The 16,272-nt window shown below is 36.8% G+C and overlaps 2 protein-coding genes across 2 annotated transcripts in view; both read right to left on the bottom strand.

Annotated features, from left to right (window-relative positions):
• LOC134740769 (dynein axonemal heavy chain 7-like) overlaps positions 1-1,564 on the bottom strand; it is a 34,368-nt gene extending 32,804 nt beyond the window's left edge. The window contains exons 1-4 of the mRNA XM_063673369.1: positions 1,478-1,564; positions 1,168-1,395; positions 832-1,036; positions 189-324 (exon numbers count right to left, since the gene is read on the bottom strand). Coding sequence (XP_063529439.1) covers positions 189-324; positions 832-1,036; positions 1,168-1,390 — 564 coding nt within the window. The 5' untranslated portion in view covers positions 1,391-1,395; positions 1,478-1,564. The remainder of the gene's footprint in view (positions 1-188; positions 325-831; positions 1,037-1,167; positions 1,396-1,477) is intronic.
• A 3,683-nt stretch (positions 1,565-5,247) lies between these two features.
• LOC134740768 (dynein axonemal heavy chain 7) overlaps positions 5,248-16,272 on the bottom strand; it is a 40,704-nt gene continuing 29,679 nt past the window's right edge. Inside the window, exons 56-73 of the mRNA XM_063673368.1 lie at positions 16,120-16,253; positions 15,773-16,046; positions 14,526-14,667; positions 13,419-13,597; positions 11,952-12,115; positions 11,726-11,867; positions 11,333-11,399; positions 10,865-11,010; positions 10,636-10,788; positions 10,426-10,555; positions 9,806-10,047; positions 9,048-9,204; positions 8,270-8,436; positions 7,457-7,694; positions 7,225-7,376; positions 6,231-6,368; positions 5,913-6,056; positions 5,248-5,522 (exon numbers count right to left, since the gene is read on the bottom strand). Of these exons, the coding sequence (XP_063529438.1) occupies positions 5,316-5,522; positions 5,913-6,056; positions 6,231-6,368; positions 7,225-7,376; positions 7,457-7,694; positions 8,270-8,436; positions 9,048-9,204; positions 9,806-10,047; positions 10,426-10,555; positions 10,636-10,788; positions 10,865-11,010; positions 11,333-11,399; positions 11,726-11,867; positions 11,952-12,115; positions 13,419-13,597; positions 14,526-14,667; positions 15,773-16,046; positions 16,120-16,253 (2,976 nt within the window). The 3' untranslated portion in view covers positions 5,248-5,315. The remainder of the gene's footprint in view (positions 5,523-5,912; positions 6,057-6,230; positions 6,369-7,224; positions 7,377-7,456; positions 7,695-8,269; positions 8,437-9,047; positions 9,205-9,805; positions 10,048-10,425; positions 10,556-10,635; positions 10,789-10,864; positions 11,011-11,332; positions 11,400-11,725; positions 11,868-11,951; positions 12,116-13,418; positions 13,598-14,525; positions 14,668-15,772; positions 16,047-16,119; positions 16,254-16,272) is intronic.

Here is a 16,272-nt window from a genome sequence, read left to right as displayed (position 1 = left end):
TTTCGTGTCTAAAATTATATCTCGCGACAGTTAACCCTTTATATACCAATTTAGAACGCATTTGACATCACAAGCAGAACAAAAACGCTTCTATACCGAAAAAACGGTTTAATATCAATTGTTCACTTTAACTAGCTTCATGTTGTAGAGTAGGTATGTATCTATTTAATTTAATATAAATGTCATACCTCGTTTGGATCTTTCAAAACGAAGTCCACTATTGCTTTCTTCATGCTCATGATGAAATCCTCACGCATTTCGGCGGTAATTGCAAACAGAGTGTCCTTCCATTGTCTCAATTTTAGTGTAAGCAAATTATACACCCTTAAACCAGTAGGTAAAATAATAAACAATTTTGTTTACTTACTGATTTTACAAATACTACCTTCTACTTATCATCATCATCAACACCATTATCATTATTTTGATCTAATTCTCTTTACTGCCCATGCAGTTTTGTTTGCAGCAAAAACATTGCAGCTGTATTACACAAGATTATCTTTTTTTTACGTGTTTTCATACATTTTTTGTATCGCCGACTATACTTTTCTTAAAACAATCATCTATACTATTCCTTGAAACGATTCAAAAGAACCCTAACGGAATTTGTTATTTGAGGTTGCGTTTTGTTGTATTACAGTTCCAATGCCCATTTTTTATCTTTATCATCAGATCAGCCCAAAAATATAAACTGTCACCGGTCTTACATAAATATGGTAAATACCATCATGTGGTCGGAAATTGGTTTACAAATTTTGAAACCAACTTAACGTATGTATGTACATACGAACACTGCCAGTTAAATGAAAACTAAACACGCAATAAATATACCGGAGTATTGTTCTGTTGTCCAACGGTGCAACGTGGATAGTATCGAGGCCATAGTGAATGTAATAATAGTATCGCGCTTTGTTCTCCTCCTCGGTGGGCGGTCTACCGTCTCCATCCTCCCCGGGAGCAGATTGGCAAATTAAGCTCATAAGTTTACTCCTGAATTCTTCCCGCGCTTTTCTTAAAGCGTTAAAACTTTGGATCACTGCGTAAATTAGTTGGAAAAATTATAAATTATCCGTAGTAAGTCAGCATATCATACGGGAGATAGTCGAAGTAATGTAAAGTTTTATTAAAGTTCTTAACATGTTCGGAAAAGGATTTTAGGTAGATTACCTGTAGGACGTTTCTTTGCCGCCGGCTTGGATTCTTGTTGTTTTTTTGATTTTGTAGGTTTAGATGGAAATTTGAGGAGTTCTTCGGGTAATGAATATAGTGGGTGCGTTCGTATCTTGAAGTCTTCTGGCATCATATCATACTTCCGTACTTTTGCCATACTACTACTCGAAGATGATTCGGGTTGGCTTTTCTTTCGGGATGGTTTATTTCCACGTTGCATGATACCTAAAATTATAGGCACATAGAACAAAAAAATAATGAGTAACAACAAAAAACTATTGCGATACACCAAATAGTTGTATTTTACCTATTTAAAAAGAGCCTTTTTTTAAACTATTACTTTATAGGAATAGAGTTTTACCTTTTTCACTTATTCACCTTAATTATTATTAAATAAGTAAATAAATGAAGAACTGAAATAAGAATGTACAACACCGACTCATAATATTGACAGAACAACAAAATTATCACGTCTCCATGGAAACAAAGTGTCAGTTTGTTTCTTATTACTTATTAGTTTTCATGTCTTCACACATTTCATGACAACACTCGTACGGTCTAGGGCTAGTCTACACGCTTGCTTATTGCGGGATCGCGATCTTTATCGAGCGAGTAGTAGACAAAGAATATAATACTCACTAATTAAGATGTGTGTGTACTTCAATATTCGCGGTAGGCCCTCAGTCAGACATCAACTTATTTCCTGTTCTTAGCAACTAGGGCAACTTATATATCATTTTCGTATAATTTAGGAACGAGGAATTCATTTTTGAAACAATTATTAGACCTTTCCATACAAAAAAAAATGAGTTGTTTACAAAAAAATTTAATGTTATGTAATTTTTTGTGACAATTTTCCCTGTTACAATTACAGTGTGGCGATTTGCACTAAATAAAAAAATGGACAATGTAGCCCATTTATTGTTCATTCTGGAAAATATCACTTTAAAGGAATAGCTGCCGAAACGCCTGTCAAAAAAGAGGCGTTTTTTCTTACTAAGCGGCGTTTTAAGTTTCCAAGTTTTTATTCCTTACTTGTTGTTTTTATTCCTCACTTGTTGTTTTTATTATTTTTTCGCAACTGTGTTAAAAAACGTCGTTCGATACACGTGCGGAAATGTCATTCTTCACTCGTCCCGAGTCTTGCCAAGATACCTATCTCGGTACTCGTGAAGTAATGACATACTTTCCGCACTAGCATCGAAATGTACTATTTATTTCATTTGGGCACCAAGAAGTATGTTGGTAGTAAACCTTTTTGCGAGTAAAATAGTATGTAATAATGATTTAATATAATATTGTTAATTAACTAAAGTTTCATTATTGCGTCATTTCATCTCATAACCCTACTACCCATTGAATTGAATGACCTTTTTCACGTTTTCTGCAGCAATGCAGTCGACTGCAGCAATATTGAAGCGCGACATTGCTGTCGACTGCTACGGCAGCAGCCGTAAATGCCAAAATCAAATTTCCTGTCTGGATTTTGACGTTCATTTAAAATAAATAATCAAAGGGGATCATCGATTTTGGGCCCGGAGGACAAACCATCGCGTATGTACACTACACAGACGGTTACAGTAATTATAAACGCATTTGATTACGGAAAAAGATATAATATTGGGTGTAAATGAAACGGGAATGTATTATACAATAAAATAAATTATATCTATTATTAATTTCCGTAAATCACACCATCATCTTTATTAGCATAGCATAGCTTAACGCTCAATTTCGCACAAACCGTGAGGTTTTCACTAAGGAGTTTAAAATTCTCTTTGCACTAAACTTTATGGTTGGTAAAAAAGTGTGTATTCTAATTTGGCACTAACTGCCACTGTCTGTCATTGCTATGTCATAGCCTCATAGCTGACATACGTGAGATATATGCCGCAATGTATGCATTGCGCGTTTTATCGGAGCTTTGCCTGAGGTGTGTTAAGTAAGCGCGCAATCAAAATTAAACATGCGTAAACAATCGTTACGCGTACCGATGAAACTGGGTAGGTTAGTCATGGGAGAATTAACGGTCGACCGCATCGCGAACTCTCGGCAGTTCAAGCGGACCGATCGTCTACCGCGAACATTGAAGTGAGACGGAGATATGGAAGTCGATCAAACGTTCTCTACAGTGAATCAGTACCCGTCAGTTAGTGCCTGCGTGGGTAATTTAAATAGCTTGGACGTCGTAATAATTATGGTTGTATTCCATACAATATTACATATACGTGAGATTTTTTTTGTTATTACACTAACATGAGTAAGAGATTTATGAAGGTGAAACAAAAGTCGAGTGTCCATTTTCTATAAGCAACAAAAAAAAATTCGAAACATAAATGGTTAATAGTAATTAAACGGATTCATTTACATTAGAGATTTTTTTGTAGAATATAGTAAATATAAAGAGCTTAATTAACATGTAATTTTTATGTAAACATTAGTTGTTATTTTTATGTAAAAAAAAATTTTAATAAAGAAAGTTATTGGGGGCAGGTTTCTGTGCCAAGCTGGAAGAAAATATAAATACTTAATGAGTATATGCCTGAGAACAGCATATTAGAAAATCTCTAGTGTGGGGATTGATGTTTTGGTTTATTTCTCTATTTTAGTAATAATTTGGATTTATAAAAACAAATTGACATATTTTGTGGAGATTTTTTTCAAAATATATTATTTGTAACATAGGTAATCACATCTCAAAAAATCTCTAATGTGAGAATTAATGTAGATTTCTCATACATTTTGAACTGTGCGGACCGGCCTAATGAACCGTGATAGCTAGACAGTTGAAATTTTCACACATGATGTATTTCTGTTGCCGCTATAACAACAAATACTAAAAACAGAATAAAATAAATATATGTGGGGCTTCCATACAACGTCCCGGACAAACGTGATTTTTTTGCCTTTTTGCGTAATGGTACGGAACCCTTCGTGCGTGAGTCACTTGGCCGGTTTTTTTATTATTTGTAAGAGTTAGGAGCGAAACTAATCCCATACATTTTTTGAAGGGCTCCTAACAATCCTAACTAATATGTACCTATATACATCAAATTGAGTAGAAATACTTTCTATAAGTAGGTATAATGTTAACGGAGAGGAAAATGGGGAATACGTCTGAATGGAAAAACGATCCTGGACGTTGAGCCCTTTCATCTCAAATTATTATTTATAAGAATTCAATCTCAAAAATGGCAACATAAAATAAATTACCACTTTACAGTTAAAACCAATTTAATCTTTATATGAATAACAACACAATGATAACAACATTAACAACTAACGAAGTAGGTAATAATAACACAATACACATAATGTCGATGATAAAAGACTTAACAAATGCGATACAGGAATAATGATGAAGTATGTAATGGCATAGAGTAACTTATACTAGAGCGGTACTGTCATAGTAAATTTTGTAACCCCAGTAAATTCACTGCCATCTGTCGACACACTTTAAAACTAAAAATAAATATTTTTAAAAATACGATAAAATGTATTTAAATATGGATAAATGATTATTTATTTGCATTAATTATTTTTATGATTTTGACCCATGTTCTTTCACTGATATGCGATAAAATTGTTAAATAACAAACGAAACCGTCAACGCCATCTATACGACAGTAGGCCAAAGCTAGTAGCGCCCTCTGAACGAGAATCAAATTTTCTTGATTTTTTTTCTCACACACACGCACACTTACAGGAATTGTCGAATAATAATTGAGACAGCCTCTTACGGCCCAGTTGCTAGACTTTTAAAAGAAAAAAAAAGACGTTCATTTCACAATTTAAGTGATGGCTAACATTAAAAGATCTATAAAAATAGTAAAACTATTAAAATACTTTCTTCACATGACACCTTTATATATACCAAGTTCTCTGTCTAGAAAGAAGCGGTATTAAAGATCTAATTAGTACAAATAATTAGAATTAGAAAACGCTACAAAACATTAAGCTGGAATTGAAAAAGAAAAGGTAGTTAGTATGTTTAATATATATTTAATACCTTTATCTTGTTTAGACTCTTATCTCAAAATAGTTAGCAAATAGCAGACCGGAACCAACCAGACAGAACAAATAATGTGCTGATAAACCTCAGCGTATTCCATAAAAAAATTCTAATATAAGTATAACGCGATCCTCTAAAACGGTAGTTGTGTGAGCAGCGCTACACCGCGCAAGATCCAGTGGTCAGGAGGCATGTTCGTCGGCAGCCGCATGAACAGGATGTAGTTGGTGGAGTGGCCCGTGGTGGACAGCACGCCGCGTCGGTCGCCCGTCTTGTACAGCGGGCAATTGTAAAAATCTTCCTGAGGGATGTCCGAGCTCTTCATAGGAATGAGCCATACCTGATACACAAATAAAGTAGAATATCGTCAAGTCAGACTGAGGATGTTGGCTGTCGGTGTGTAGCGAAAGAATGATGCTTTCATCTTAGCAACGTCAAAAATTGTGTCAGTAGTTACATATTTGCGGCGTTTGGAGTTGAATTCCTGGGGCCGTGGGGGTGTAGCGCGCATCGACTATAATGAGATAGCAAATCGCCTTATAGAGGCTTCGGGTGACCAGAGGGCTGGCCAAAATTTTACTTAGCGGATCAGCTTTGCTATCATCCACAGGGGCAGTGTCGCCAGCCTTCTGGGCACCCTACCAATAAGCGATCTGATTTAAGTATTATAATATGTTTTTATACACCTGTATTTTGTTGAACCAAAGGTAATAATTAATGTGATTCATACCGGTGGGAATGTGTCGTAGAGCACCTTCGGGAACGATTCGTCTACGTAGTAGTCCTCCATGTTCCAGCGCGCACCCTCCATGAACAGCCCTTTGATGTACACACCTTCGTCAGGCCGCTCCTCGAGCTCGAATGTACGCTGCACCTGTGTAATTGACGAAGAATAATGTAATATACACGTCAAGGGACATGGGAAATAACATTGATGCCCTATTTTCACAAGGTTCAGTCTCACATGCAACAACAAATAAATACATTACCGTCCTTTGCGTCGCGTTATCGGGTAAAAATGTGCCAATTATGTTGTTTGTATATGTACCTCATAGTGGAAAGCGAGCTGGTCGATGGGTATCTTGTACTTGCGGGCGTAGCTCTGCTGCGCGGCCGTGAGGAATGCCTGCGGGAAGTAGAAGCCCGACAGCCAGAACACCACCGGCGGCCCGTTCGCGTGCCAGTGCTGCACAGATGGTAAACGTGTTCACAACACAAAATCAAAACGGAGACAGAATGTCTGGTAGAAGACAAGTGTGAGGAATAAAGTTTACATAATAAAACAAAGAATTGCACTCACAACACTTTTCGCTTATTATTAGCTCACAAACGAATGAATAGTGTAGAAACTGCAACTTGGATTAGAAATTTCACTGTATAAATAGAATCTTTTTTGGAAATCGGTTCAAATTGTAGCCTACCACTTAGTCACCTACGACGTCATAAAAACAAATTGATTGACTATCATTAAAATCTAGTCTGTAAGTACTTTTAACGTTAAGTGGAACATACAAAGTAGACATGCGCGAAACAGTGCTTCAAAAAGTAATGCTATATCACATCACTTTTTCGAAAACGTAATAGTACACTGAGATATCACATCACTTATCACTCGAAACATGACCCGAACGTGAAACAGCGCTCCGGCGCGCGCGTGATGGTCAAATTACAGCATCTCCTACATTACGCAGCGCATCTACAGCACTCTAGTGACGTAGTGACTCTAGCGCGTCTCGTACCTAATTACCTATCCGTAATCCGTATCGGCGATCGATTTATTTAATTTATAACGCCTTGCGGCGTTTTGTCACCGCTAAGTGAAAGATTTTTTGTTCATTCTTATAAATCATAAAATATGAAAAAAAAATATGAAAAATGATTTATTCAGTATCTTAATTAAATTACATTGTCTCATCTGGTGCCTCTTTTTAAGTATACAAAGCTCACGTATACACATAATATGCATAATTGCATAATGCATATACTTGTAAAGGTCGTAATCGTCCCTTTTGGCGTTGCCGTAGTCGGATAAAAAATGTTACCTGTAAAAATGCTAGTCGAGCCAGAAGATCATCGACGTATGCCGCGAACGGCTTGAGCGACGGATAGCTTTTGCCGGCCCACAACGCCGGTATGCGCCCGCGCACCATGCTCGTCAGCACCTCCTCCGTTACGTCCGTGAGCACACTCACACCTGTGTCAACGATTATTGTAAGTATTCATCCATCATTTAAGTTCCTAAGTTGTTCAAGCATTGGTAGTGGTTGTAGGTACCTTGTACAGCGCCAATAACAGCTCGTGAGCTAGTCCGGACGACGCTGACAAGGCGCTCGAAGCGCGCCGCCTCCTGGATGACCACGATAGACATGGGCGACATCTCGGCCGGCTTGAGGTCGCCCTCGTGCGACTGGCCCGATAGGATCTTAGCAGGTAATCGCGCCAGTACATTTTCCGCTATCTCCATGGCTTGCTCCTCCGGCGTTGCACCGCCACCTCCACCGGCCATCGTGTCCTATAAACGCATATCAAAAATTGATTAATGATACAGAATGACTGACTACTGTAAAGTCTTGCTCATATGGGGCATTTTTTATTCTCATACAAAAATGTGTTCTAAATTCTTATGGCAGATTTTATTGCTTACCAAATATTTCTTGTGAAGATCCTTGTTGCATGTGGATAATAATTAGTTTATTATGCAAGCAGTATTTATGTCTAAATCTGTTAACAGGTGATATATATTTTAAGGTGATAATCAATTCAATAACATTATATCGGAAAAAACTAGATTGCAAACTCACTTACCAAACGATCCTTGAGTTGCGAGCCGGCAAATGAATGAATGAAAAATAAGAAAAATATAGTTTTCTACAATCTAGGTATACTTACTAAATACAATATTAATTATAATACGCGTTTCTAATTATGGCTATGGTACATACGCTTCTTATCTGACATTATAATAATGAGATTATTTAAAAATTGCTACACATTTAACTAATCCTAACTAAAATGTTTGCAAATTAAAAATTTACAAAAAAAAAAAAATGTATTTATAAATCAACTATGAGTTGTGTTGGAATGTACCTGCGTCAATATGGCTGTGTTGAGCAATTCATTAGCCTCGCGGAAGTGCTTGGTGATGTCAGCGTTGGCGTGGAAGCCGAAAACTCCAGGCGGCGTGGCCACCGGCAGGGACCGCGCGAAAGCGATAAAGTCCGCGTGCTCCTTCAGGTCCGGTATATAGTATGTGCCTACGAATTACATATTTTTAACATCATCATCCGAAAGAATAAAATTTCACTATGCGATCCTAATGAGAAATCAACTAAAACCGGAGGAAGTATATATTCCGGAGAGAGTATTAAGGCCAAAAAGCGTGTCAAAAAAAAAGGCAAACTAGATGATCGCATCCCATTTGGATTAACCCGTGGAGCGCCCTAAGGTCACACGTGTGTCCGTAATTAGTATAGAGTTCCATACTACTGTGAAACTGGAGCGCTCCAGGAGTTAAGGGAGCCTTTGCTCCCTTAACCCCTGGCCCGTAGCAAAAAATGTTCCTTTGCATAATGAAGTGTACATAATATTTTTTGTGGACAAGTTATTTACGAAAAACTATAAAAAGGGACCTTTGTTCTTTTACATACATAATCTACATAAAATTGTCCACAAAAAAGATTATGTACACTTTATTATGTAAAGGAACATTTTTTGCTACGGGCCACCGATTACGAATTATTTATCAGCTCAGCTCACCCTTTAAAAGTTCAGCTCAGTTTGTTAAGAGCGATTTGGACCAGTGTTCCATTTTTTCTTTATCAGTATTTTTTTTATGTATCGCTCGCAGACATATTATGTTACTTACCGGTAGATTCAAGTTTATATTTGTCTTCGCGAATAGTCCTGAGGTTGTAGAACTTGTATAGTATAGTATTCAGACACCGGCGGTCCCAGTCGTCGGTGACGCGCCCGCCATAGTTACATTCACCCGTCAAATATCGCAGCGCCACGAATTGTACGTCCTGACACAATATATATTATCAGCTTTATTTCAATGCATATTGACTTTAGACATGTAGGGTTTTCAGAAAACTATAAGGGAGCCTAGCCAAGTTGACAATCATTGGTACCATCGCCCTCACTGTTAACTGTACATCGGTATCGGCATCGATAAACGCCAAACGAAAATAAAAAAAATATAGGGATGACAGATGCAATGAAAAGTCACGTGACTTCTACATTTCCATACATTCTTTAACTTTAATAACAATTTTAATAACAAAACTTCCGCGAGACACAGACATATTAAATATATTAATAACGGGTCACTCACGTATTTTATGTCGAAAACGCTCGACATGTTGTTGTTGTTGTGTGCGACTTTAAAATACGTGAGTAATATATTTAATATATTCTTTAACTTTCGATAAATAATACGTCGTATTTCGTAATAGTAATTCGTATTCTCAGCGAACGTGTTAAATAGTAAACTCCGCAAAGTTATAATTTGGACCTTTAGAAGATTAATAACATTTTAATTTAAATAATTTCGTAAACATATAGTACAAAAAACCCATCGATGGACCTTATGCCTTTTGTATTAATATACTGTAGGCCACTAACGTCATATTCATTGAGAAACATGTTAAGCTGTGTGATACTGATGCGCAGGTCGGTCTCGTTGAATTCGTAGCGGATGTTCCAGCCCAGCGGACCGAACTGCCGGCGCTCCTGCACCACCGCGTGGAAGAAGCACAACGCGAATAGCAGCTTCTTGAAGTTTTCTGGCTGCTTGTTGCTTTCGAACCACTCTGGGTCGTTGATCGGGTCGCTCTGGTATGAACGAGCGATATTCGCTCTTAAGCCTGAAACAAACAGCGTGTAATTATTTAGAGATCTAAAAAATAAACATGACTTTTTATGTCAGGGACTTGTGCGTTTCAATCGCCGTTCTTTGCAATATATTTTAATGGTGACATTTTAGAGAGAAAAGGAGATAAAGAGACATATAAAGTGATCACTTAAATCACGAATTATCTATCAGTACCTGTACCTATTACTATATATGTCTGTCTAAATTATCGATCCTACGATTCCTACGTAATTAGAATAGGGAAAATGAAAAATCATATTTCTTTCGGAGAAGTCAGAACGGACAACATCGACGTATTTAATAAATTACTTTCTAATCTTTGAATTATGATGATAAACTAAAAAAGGTAATGCAAGCGATAACGTATTACCTTGCGGGGGCTCGTTAGTCATCTTTACTCCGTTTTGCAATACGTATACAGGGAAGTGGTCGGCAGGGTACGAAGTAAGCCAAAGTCTAAAGTCGGGATTTACATTGTCTGGCGTTAAACCTTCGCATATCTGAAAAAAAAAATAGCGATGTTAAAGAGGTAATCGCCAAATTTCAACACACGCCATATTATAAAACACATTATACCTACCTTTTCCAGCATCGGCATCCAACTCTTGGCGAGGTGACAGTTTTGTAACACTACCCAAGTACCCATTCTTACTCCTTCATCGATAAGCTTCACAGCGATAGGACCTTGTCCTTGACCAAGTGATAAGGAGAAAAGGCGCGACGATCCAAAGCCCTTTACAAAAATAACAATTGTTAATTTATTTCATTTATATCAGTCATTTAATTTGTATATATAAACTTCTTTTTACCTGGTCATCAGCAAATTTAAGAAGCGTTCCCATAGGGTCTGACCCTGGAGTAAGAACAAACAAAAGAGGTATGCAACAGTGGGACTCCGAGTAAGAAGATCCCAAATCGAAAAGTGGCGGCTCAACGAACTGACGACCCATCTCACCTGAAATATTAACACCCAACTTTAAACATTAACAAATAAAGCTTAAATGGAATCAATCGGTTCTTGCTTGCTCGGTTGTCACTGTCACCATCGTTTTTTTAGGGTTACGTACCCAAAGGGTAAAAACGGGACCCTATTACTAAGACTCCTCTGTCCGTCTACATGTCTGTCTGTAACCAGGCTGTATCGCATGAACCGTGATAGCTAGACAGATGAAATTTTCACAGATGATGTATTTCTGTTGCCGCTATAACAACAAATACCAGAAAGTACGGAATCCTCGGTGGGCGAGTCCGACTCGCACCGGTTTTTATTGTATTACCTTCTACAAATTTTTGAACCGCATGCACCATCATATCCAAACGCACGCAACGTAAAACCATCAATTTCTGAAAATAAAGAGAAGATAAAATCAATGCAATAAATATTTACTAATGAACTCGTAACATCAATTTAAAAAAAAGCAAATAAGTAGTCGACGGAGAACAAAACTCAACATAATATAAAAAATAACCATTAATTCCTAATTCGGCGGATTCTTGTTGCATTATAATATTTATATATATTTTTTTTATAAAATTAAAAAAAAAGAAAATTTTATTATTAATATTTATACACCTACCTTACTTAGTTAAAATTCCGAATTAGGTACAAAAGGGTCCGGCTAACTAAGCATAAATGTTATAATTATAAAAAACGAATGATGAAGGTATACCTCAAATGGCTTTAATTTTTTTTCCCAAGGTTGAGGAAGGGGCTGGTTGTGAGGGTCTGGCGTGTCACAGTATGCTTCCCAATCACTGATATGGGCCATGAAATGATCTATTATCCCATGAAACACGTCAATCTCGTTCAATCTTTAAAAAAATGGTTGAATAATAAATGCTCGATTAAGCCTGAAAATAATCGAAAAAAATCGCTATCATACTATACATAAATACCCGTTAAAGTCAGCCCAAGCGGCTGGACTGAGAAACTGGACAGGGTTGGGAGGCAGCTGCTTCGGCTGGCCCCCTCCCATCAGGAACAACACGTGATTCTGTTCAACGTTGCCCTCTGCCACCATTATAGTTATCGTTAGCAGTAGGGAGAACACCATCTTATCCTAAAATATCAAATGACACGAAGGGTTACTATCAATTTTACCTTATCGCTAAACAACCATTTCAGCTAGATGACATAAAAGTAAAATACAGTCAGCATAGAGTCAATTTAGCTGGACGACATGAAAGTAGAATACTCAGTCAGCAAAGAGTCAATTTAGCTGGATGGCTAAGAATTAGAATGAATAAGTAGCCAAACGTCTGGAAATATAAATAGTCCGTATGATTAGAATACCTAATAAGCTGAAAGTGAAATTAGTTGATTCACATCAACACAGAACGAGTTAGTAGCAAAACGTCATGAAATGTAATTAGTCTGTATAATTAGAATATCTTATTCGTCGAAAGTAAAATTATTTGATTGACGTGAACAAAAAACGAGTTAGTAGCAAAAGGTCTGGAAATGTAATGTGTCAATGTGTTTACAATACAAATATGTAACAGGCCACAGAGACTTACTTCAAGTGGCCAAGATGTAAATAATCGATTGTGCGGGAAGGTTTTAATTATCAAGTGTCATATCAACATTTAACATTTTAAAATCCAGACGTTTTGCTAACGGGTCGTTTGGCGTTTATTTCATTTAGTAAAAAAGACATTACACAATACAGACTTTTTGCCTCTTAACTGTTTAGCGTTCAGGTTTGTTTAGTAATTAAGACGGTCTAAGATGCAAACGTTTTGCTACCGGACCATTTAGCGTTTATGTCTATTAAGTAATAAGGACAATTGAAGATAAAGAAGTTTTGCTGCTAGATCATTTTAAATTGTAACATTCTAAGATCCAGACGTTTTGCTAAAGAGGCATTTAGCATTCATGTCTATGAAGTCACAAAGACATAACACAATCCAGACATTTCAGCTATACTGTCCTTTAGCGATAAGGTAAATTTGATAGTAATCCGACACGAACTATAGCTGACCCTGAGTATGTTGTACCTGTCCCAAGTAACTTTATAACTATATTAACGAAAAAATAATGAGAAGTAGGTCGGGTAAAATATACTATTGGAGCCCCCTCCAATAATTGTTCACTTCAAACATAATATTTTAAGGCAATTGTCACTTTCCTATGTAAACAGGGGTCAATTACTGTGCATACAAAAGTCGATCATTGGGGTGTAGTTGGGTGTAGTAACCTTAACCTCCTGATACCCAGAAATAGTTGTTTTGTTTGTGGAACATTTAAGTAGTTACCAAATAGAAGTCAAAAATTGATTGTGAAATATGTAGTTACTAAAAATTCTACGACCCCTCGAGGCTATATTTGAATATATGTTGATTTATATTAAGAGCTAGAACAACCTTTTCGAATAAACTCCTGCAAATATTAGCGTAGAGCGAATATGTAAAGTAAGCGCGTAGTATCGCCAGCCGCTCTTCAATCTCATCAACTTTTTCAGTGTTGTCGATGGTGCCGGTGAACAGGCCTTCGAACCATCCCAACGAGTACTGATACATGGGGTCGATGTTTGCTAATGATGCTGTAAATAACCCAAGTACAAATACAACGTAGCTCAACAATAGTATTTCATTTACAAAATGTGTTCTTCCTTGTATTTGCAAAATCAGGTAGCTTGTATCGAATATTGTCAGTAAAATAGTTTTATTGTTTTGTACAAAATGGTTATATTTTCTGTCCAAATTCGCTACAAATATTTTTGGACAAATCAAGCCTAACAGTTCAAATTATAGGTTCAAAAAAATCTATAATTAGTTGAAATATCTAGGGCATCTGGTAACGGCCGACCTCAAGGATAATGAGGACGTTGAAAGGGAAAGGAGGGCATTGTCACGAAGAGCAAACATGATTGCCCGCAGGTTTGCACGATGTTCACGTGACGTAAAACTTACACTTTTTAGAGCGTACTGTACGAGTTTTTACTTTTACACGTGCAGCCTGTGGGCTAGATTCACCAGCACTGGCTACAATGCCCTCCGAGTACAATACAACAACGCATTTAGGGTACTGTTGGGGCTGCCTCGACACTGTAGTGCATCAGGGATGTTTGCAGAAGCACACGTAGATTGTTTTTACGCAACAATGCGAAAAAGATGTGCCTCCCTGGTGCGCAGGATGAGAGCCAGCACCAACAGTATCCTGAAAATGATCTCGAACAGACTGGACTGTCCGTACATGAATCGGTGCTGCACAGTCTCAAGTGGAGGTGTTCAGCGGTGATCCATGAATGGACAATATAATGTAATCTAATTTAATTTTCAATTTAATTTTAATTAATTTTAATTTCATTTTATTATAAACGTACTAACCTTAGTTATAAGTAAAACATAAAATATGTAACTAACAAAATGTGGATCTTCGTTATCTAAATAAAGAACTTTTATTATTATTATTAGATAATCTATACAATATGAGTAATGGTAAGAGGACGAAGACAAAATTAAATTTACCAATGAGGAAAAACAAGTTTGTCGAGTGCTTTGCGATTGGCACGTAGTCGTCCCGCGCTATGTCAATAGCTTTCTCAGTCTCTACAGCCACCACTTGTTTCTCTTTTATTTCATTTGCCGTATCTTTCGCAGAGTTCAAAATCTAAAAACGGAAATTAAATCAATATACATCAACCAAGCTCGTTGTGGCTTGAGTTTGTTATCTCTCATTGTGAGTTTCATCATTGGATACACAGACTCATCATTTACAGACTGAACTGATTACATTTTGGCAATATCAAAGATTTATTGATTGCTTTAAACACGTAAAATCTAAGAGTAGGTAATCTACGAGTAGTTCGTAGTTCGAATTGTCAGCAATTGTAGTTGGCACTATACGGCTCCGTGTCTAGAAGTTTTACGGAGGCACGATTTTTATAAGATTTACACATCTTAAACAATGAACAATTTTTTAGCCAAAATATGTAAAATATGTAGGCTACGCTAATAATTATAAATAATATTATAATATTTTCCCCTCACTAGCTCGGAAAGCCGTCTATTATCCTTTAAAACAAGCGGGGAAAAACGCATTTTATCCACTAGTGGGGAAAGTAATTTGACCTTGGATGGAGCGTGTTTAAGTAGCTTGACAGATAACAAAACGTAAAACGCTCATGATAATGGTTCGTTCGATATTAATTATCATTAAATAAATGGTTTGAGAATCTAATAAAAAATACCAAATTTAGCTTTATTTAATAAATTTAAGTCATAAACCTTAAAATTCCATAAGAAACGTTAGATTTTTTGTAATGATGTTAAATATAATTCTGAACGCACAAGTTGAGTCGATGCAATTTCAAAACGCATCGTTGACATTTCATACGTCAGAACAGAAATGTCAATATTGTCAACAAAATTTTTACTGTTCTTCTCACCGACTCACGTAAAAATCACAATTTCTAGTGTTTTCTGTTATAATATCGTAAAAAAATTTGTGATTCCAGTGATGAAGATGATCTAACGCCTGTGGATGTTGCACTTTCCTCGCTGTAGTGAGGGGAAAAGTTTTGTGTTACACACGGGTGCAAATGTATTTTACTTCTCGTGTGTTGAAACACTCGCGGGTAAAATACAACTTTGCACCCTTGTATAACAAATAACTATTATAATATACCAGTGAATAAAAACATGACAATGTGTAACGAACATGTAATGGGTGTATTGATGCAACATATAGGTACTTAAATTCGTCTTCAACTTACCTGGACAGCTTCTTCATCTTCCAGTAGGTGTTCTGATGTCGCCAAAACGTTTAATATTTTCTTTTCAATGTCTTGCAAAAGCCTCCTGTGTTCTGCACCTTGCGTGGTCAGATCTGACTTGGCTTGCTGAAGATCTGGCCTTTCTCTCGCTACTACACGAGCTAGCAGTTGAGCTTCTAGACCATCTTTAGCCAACATGAAGTTGACCAAGGTCACACGCACGCCCACTTCGGGTAAATAGTGAGGATTTGCTAACTTTGTACTAATGTAGAGCCTACAAAAAAATTATCAGAGTGTTTGTTGCGAAATAAACGACACTAAATTTTAGTCAGATTTAAAATCCTCACTTGAAGTCCTTGCTGTATTCGACAATGGTGTCCCCTATTTTTATGCATAGAGCTCCTCCTTGGCGAAATGTCTGCTGTTGAAGAAGAGGTTCCAGCATAGGATCCAATTCCTCTAAAACGTTTTCTAACAATACCTGCGGAAAATATTATTGT

This window comes from Cydia strobilella, chromosome 4, assembly GCF_947568885.1.
Source record: "Cydia strobilella chromosome 4, ilCydStro3.1, whole genome shotgun sequence".
NCBI classification, from domain to species: Eukaryota; Metazoa; Arthropoda; class Insecta; order Lepidoptera; family Tortricidae; genus Cydia; species Cydia strobilella.
The sequence above is the reverse complement of the archived record's forward strand: the minus strand, read 5'-3'. Positions and strand labels throughout refer to the sequence as shown.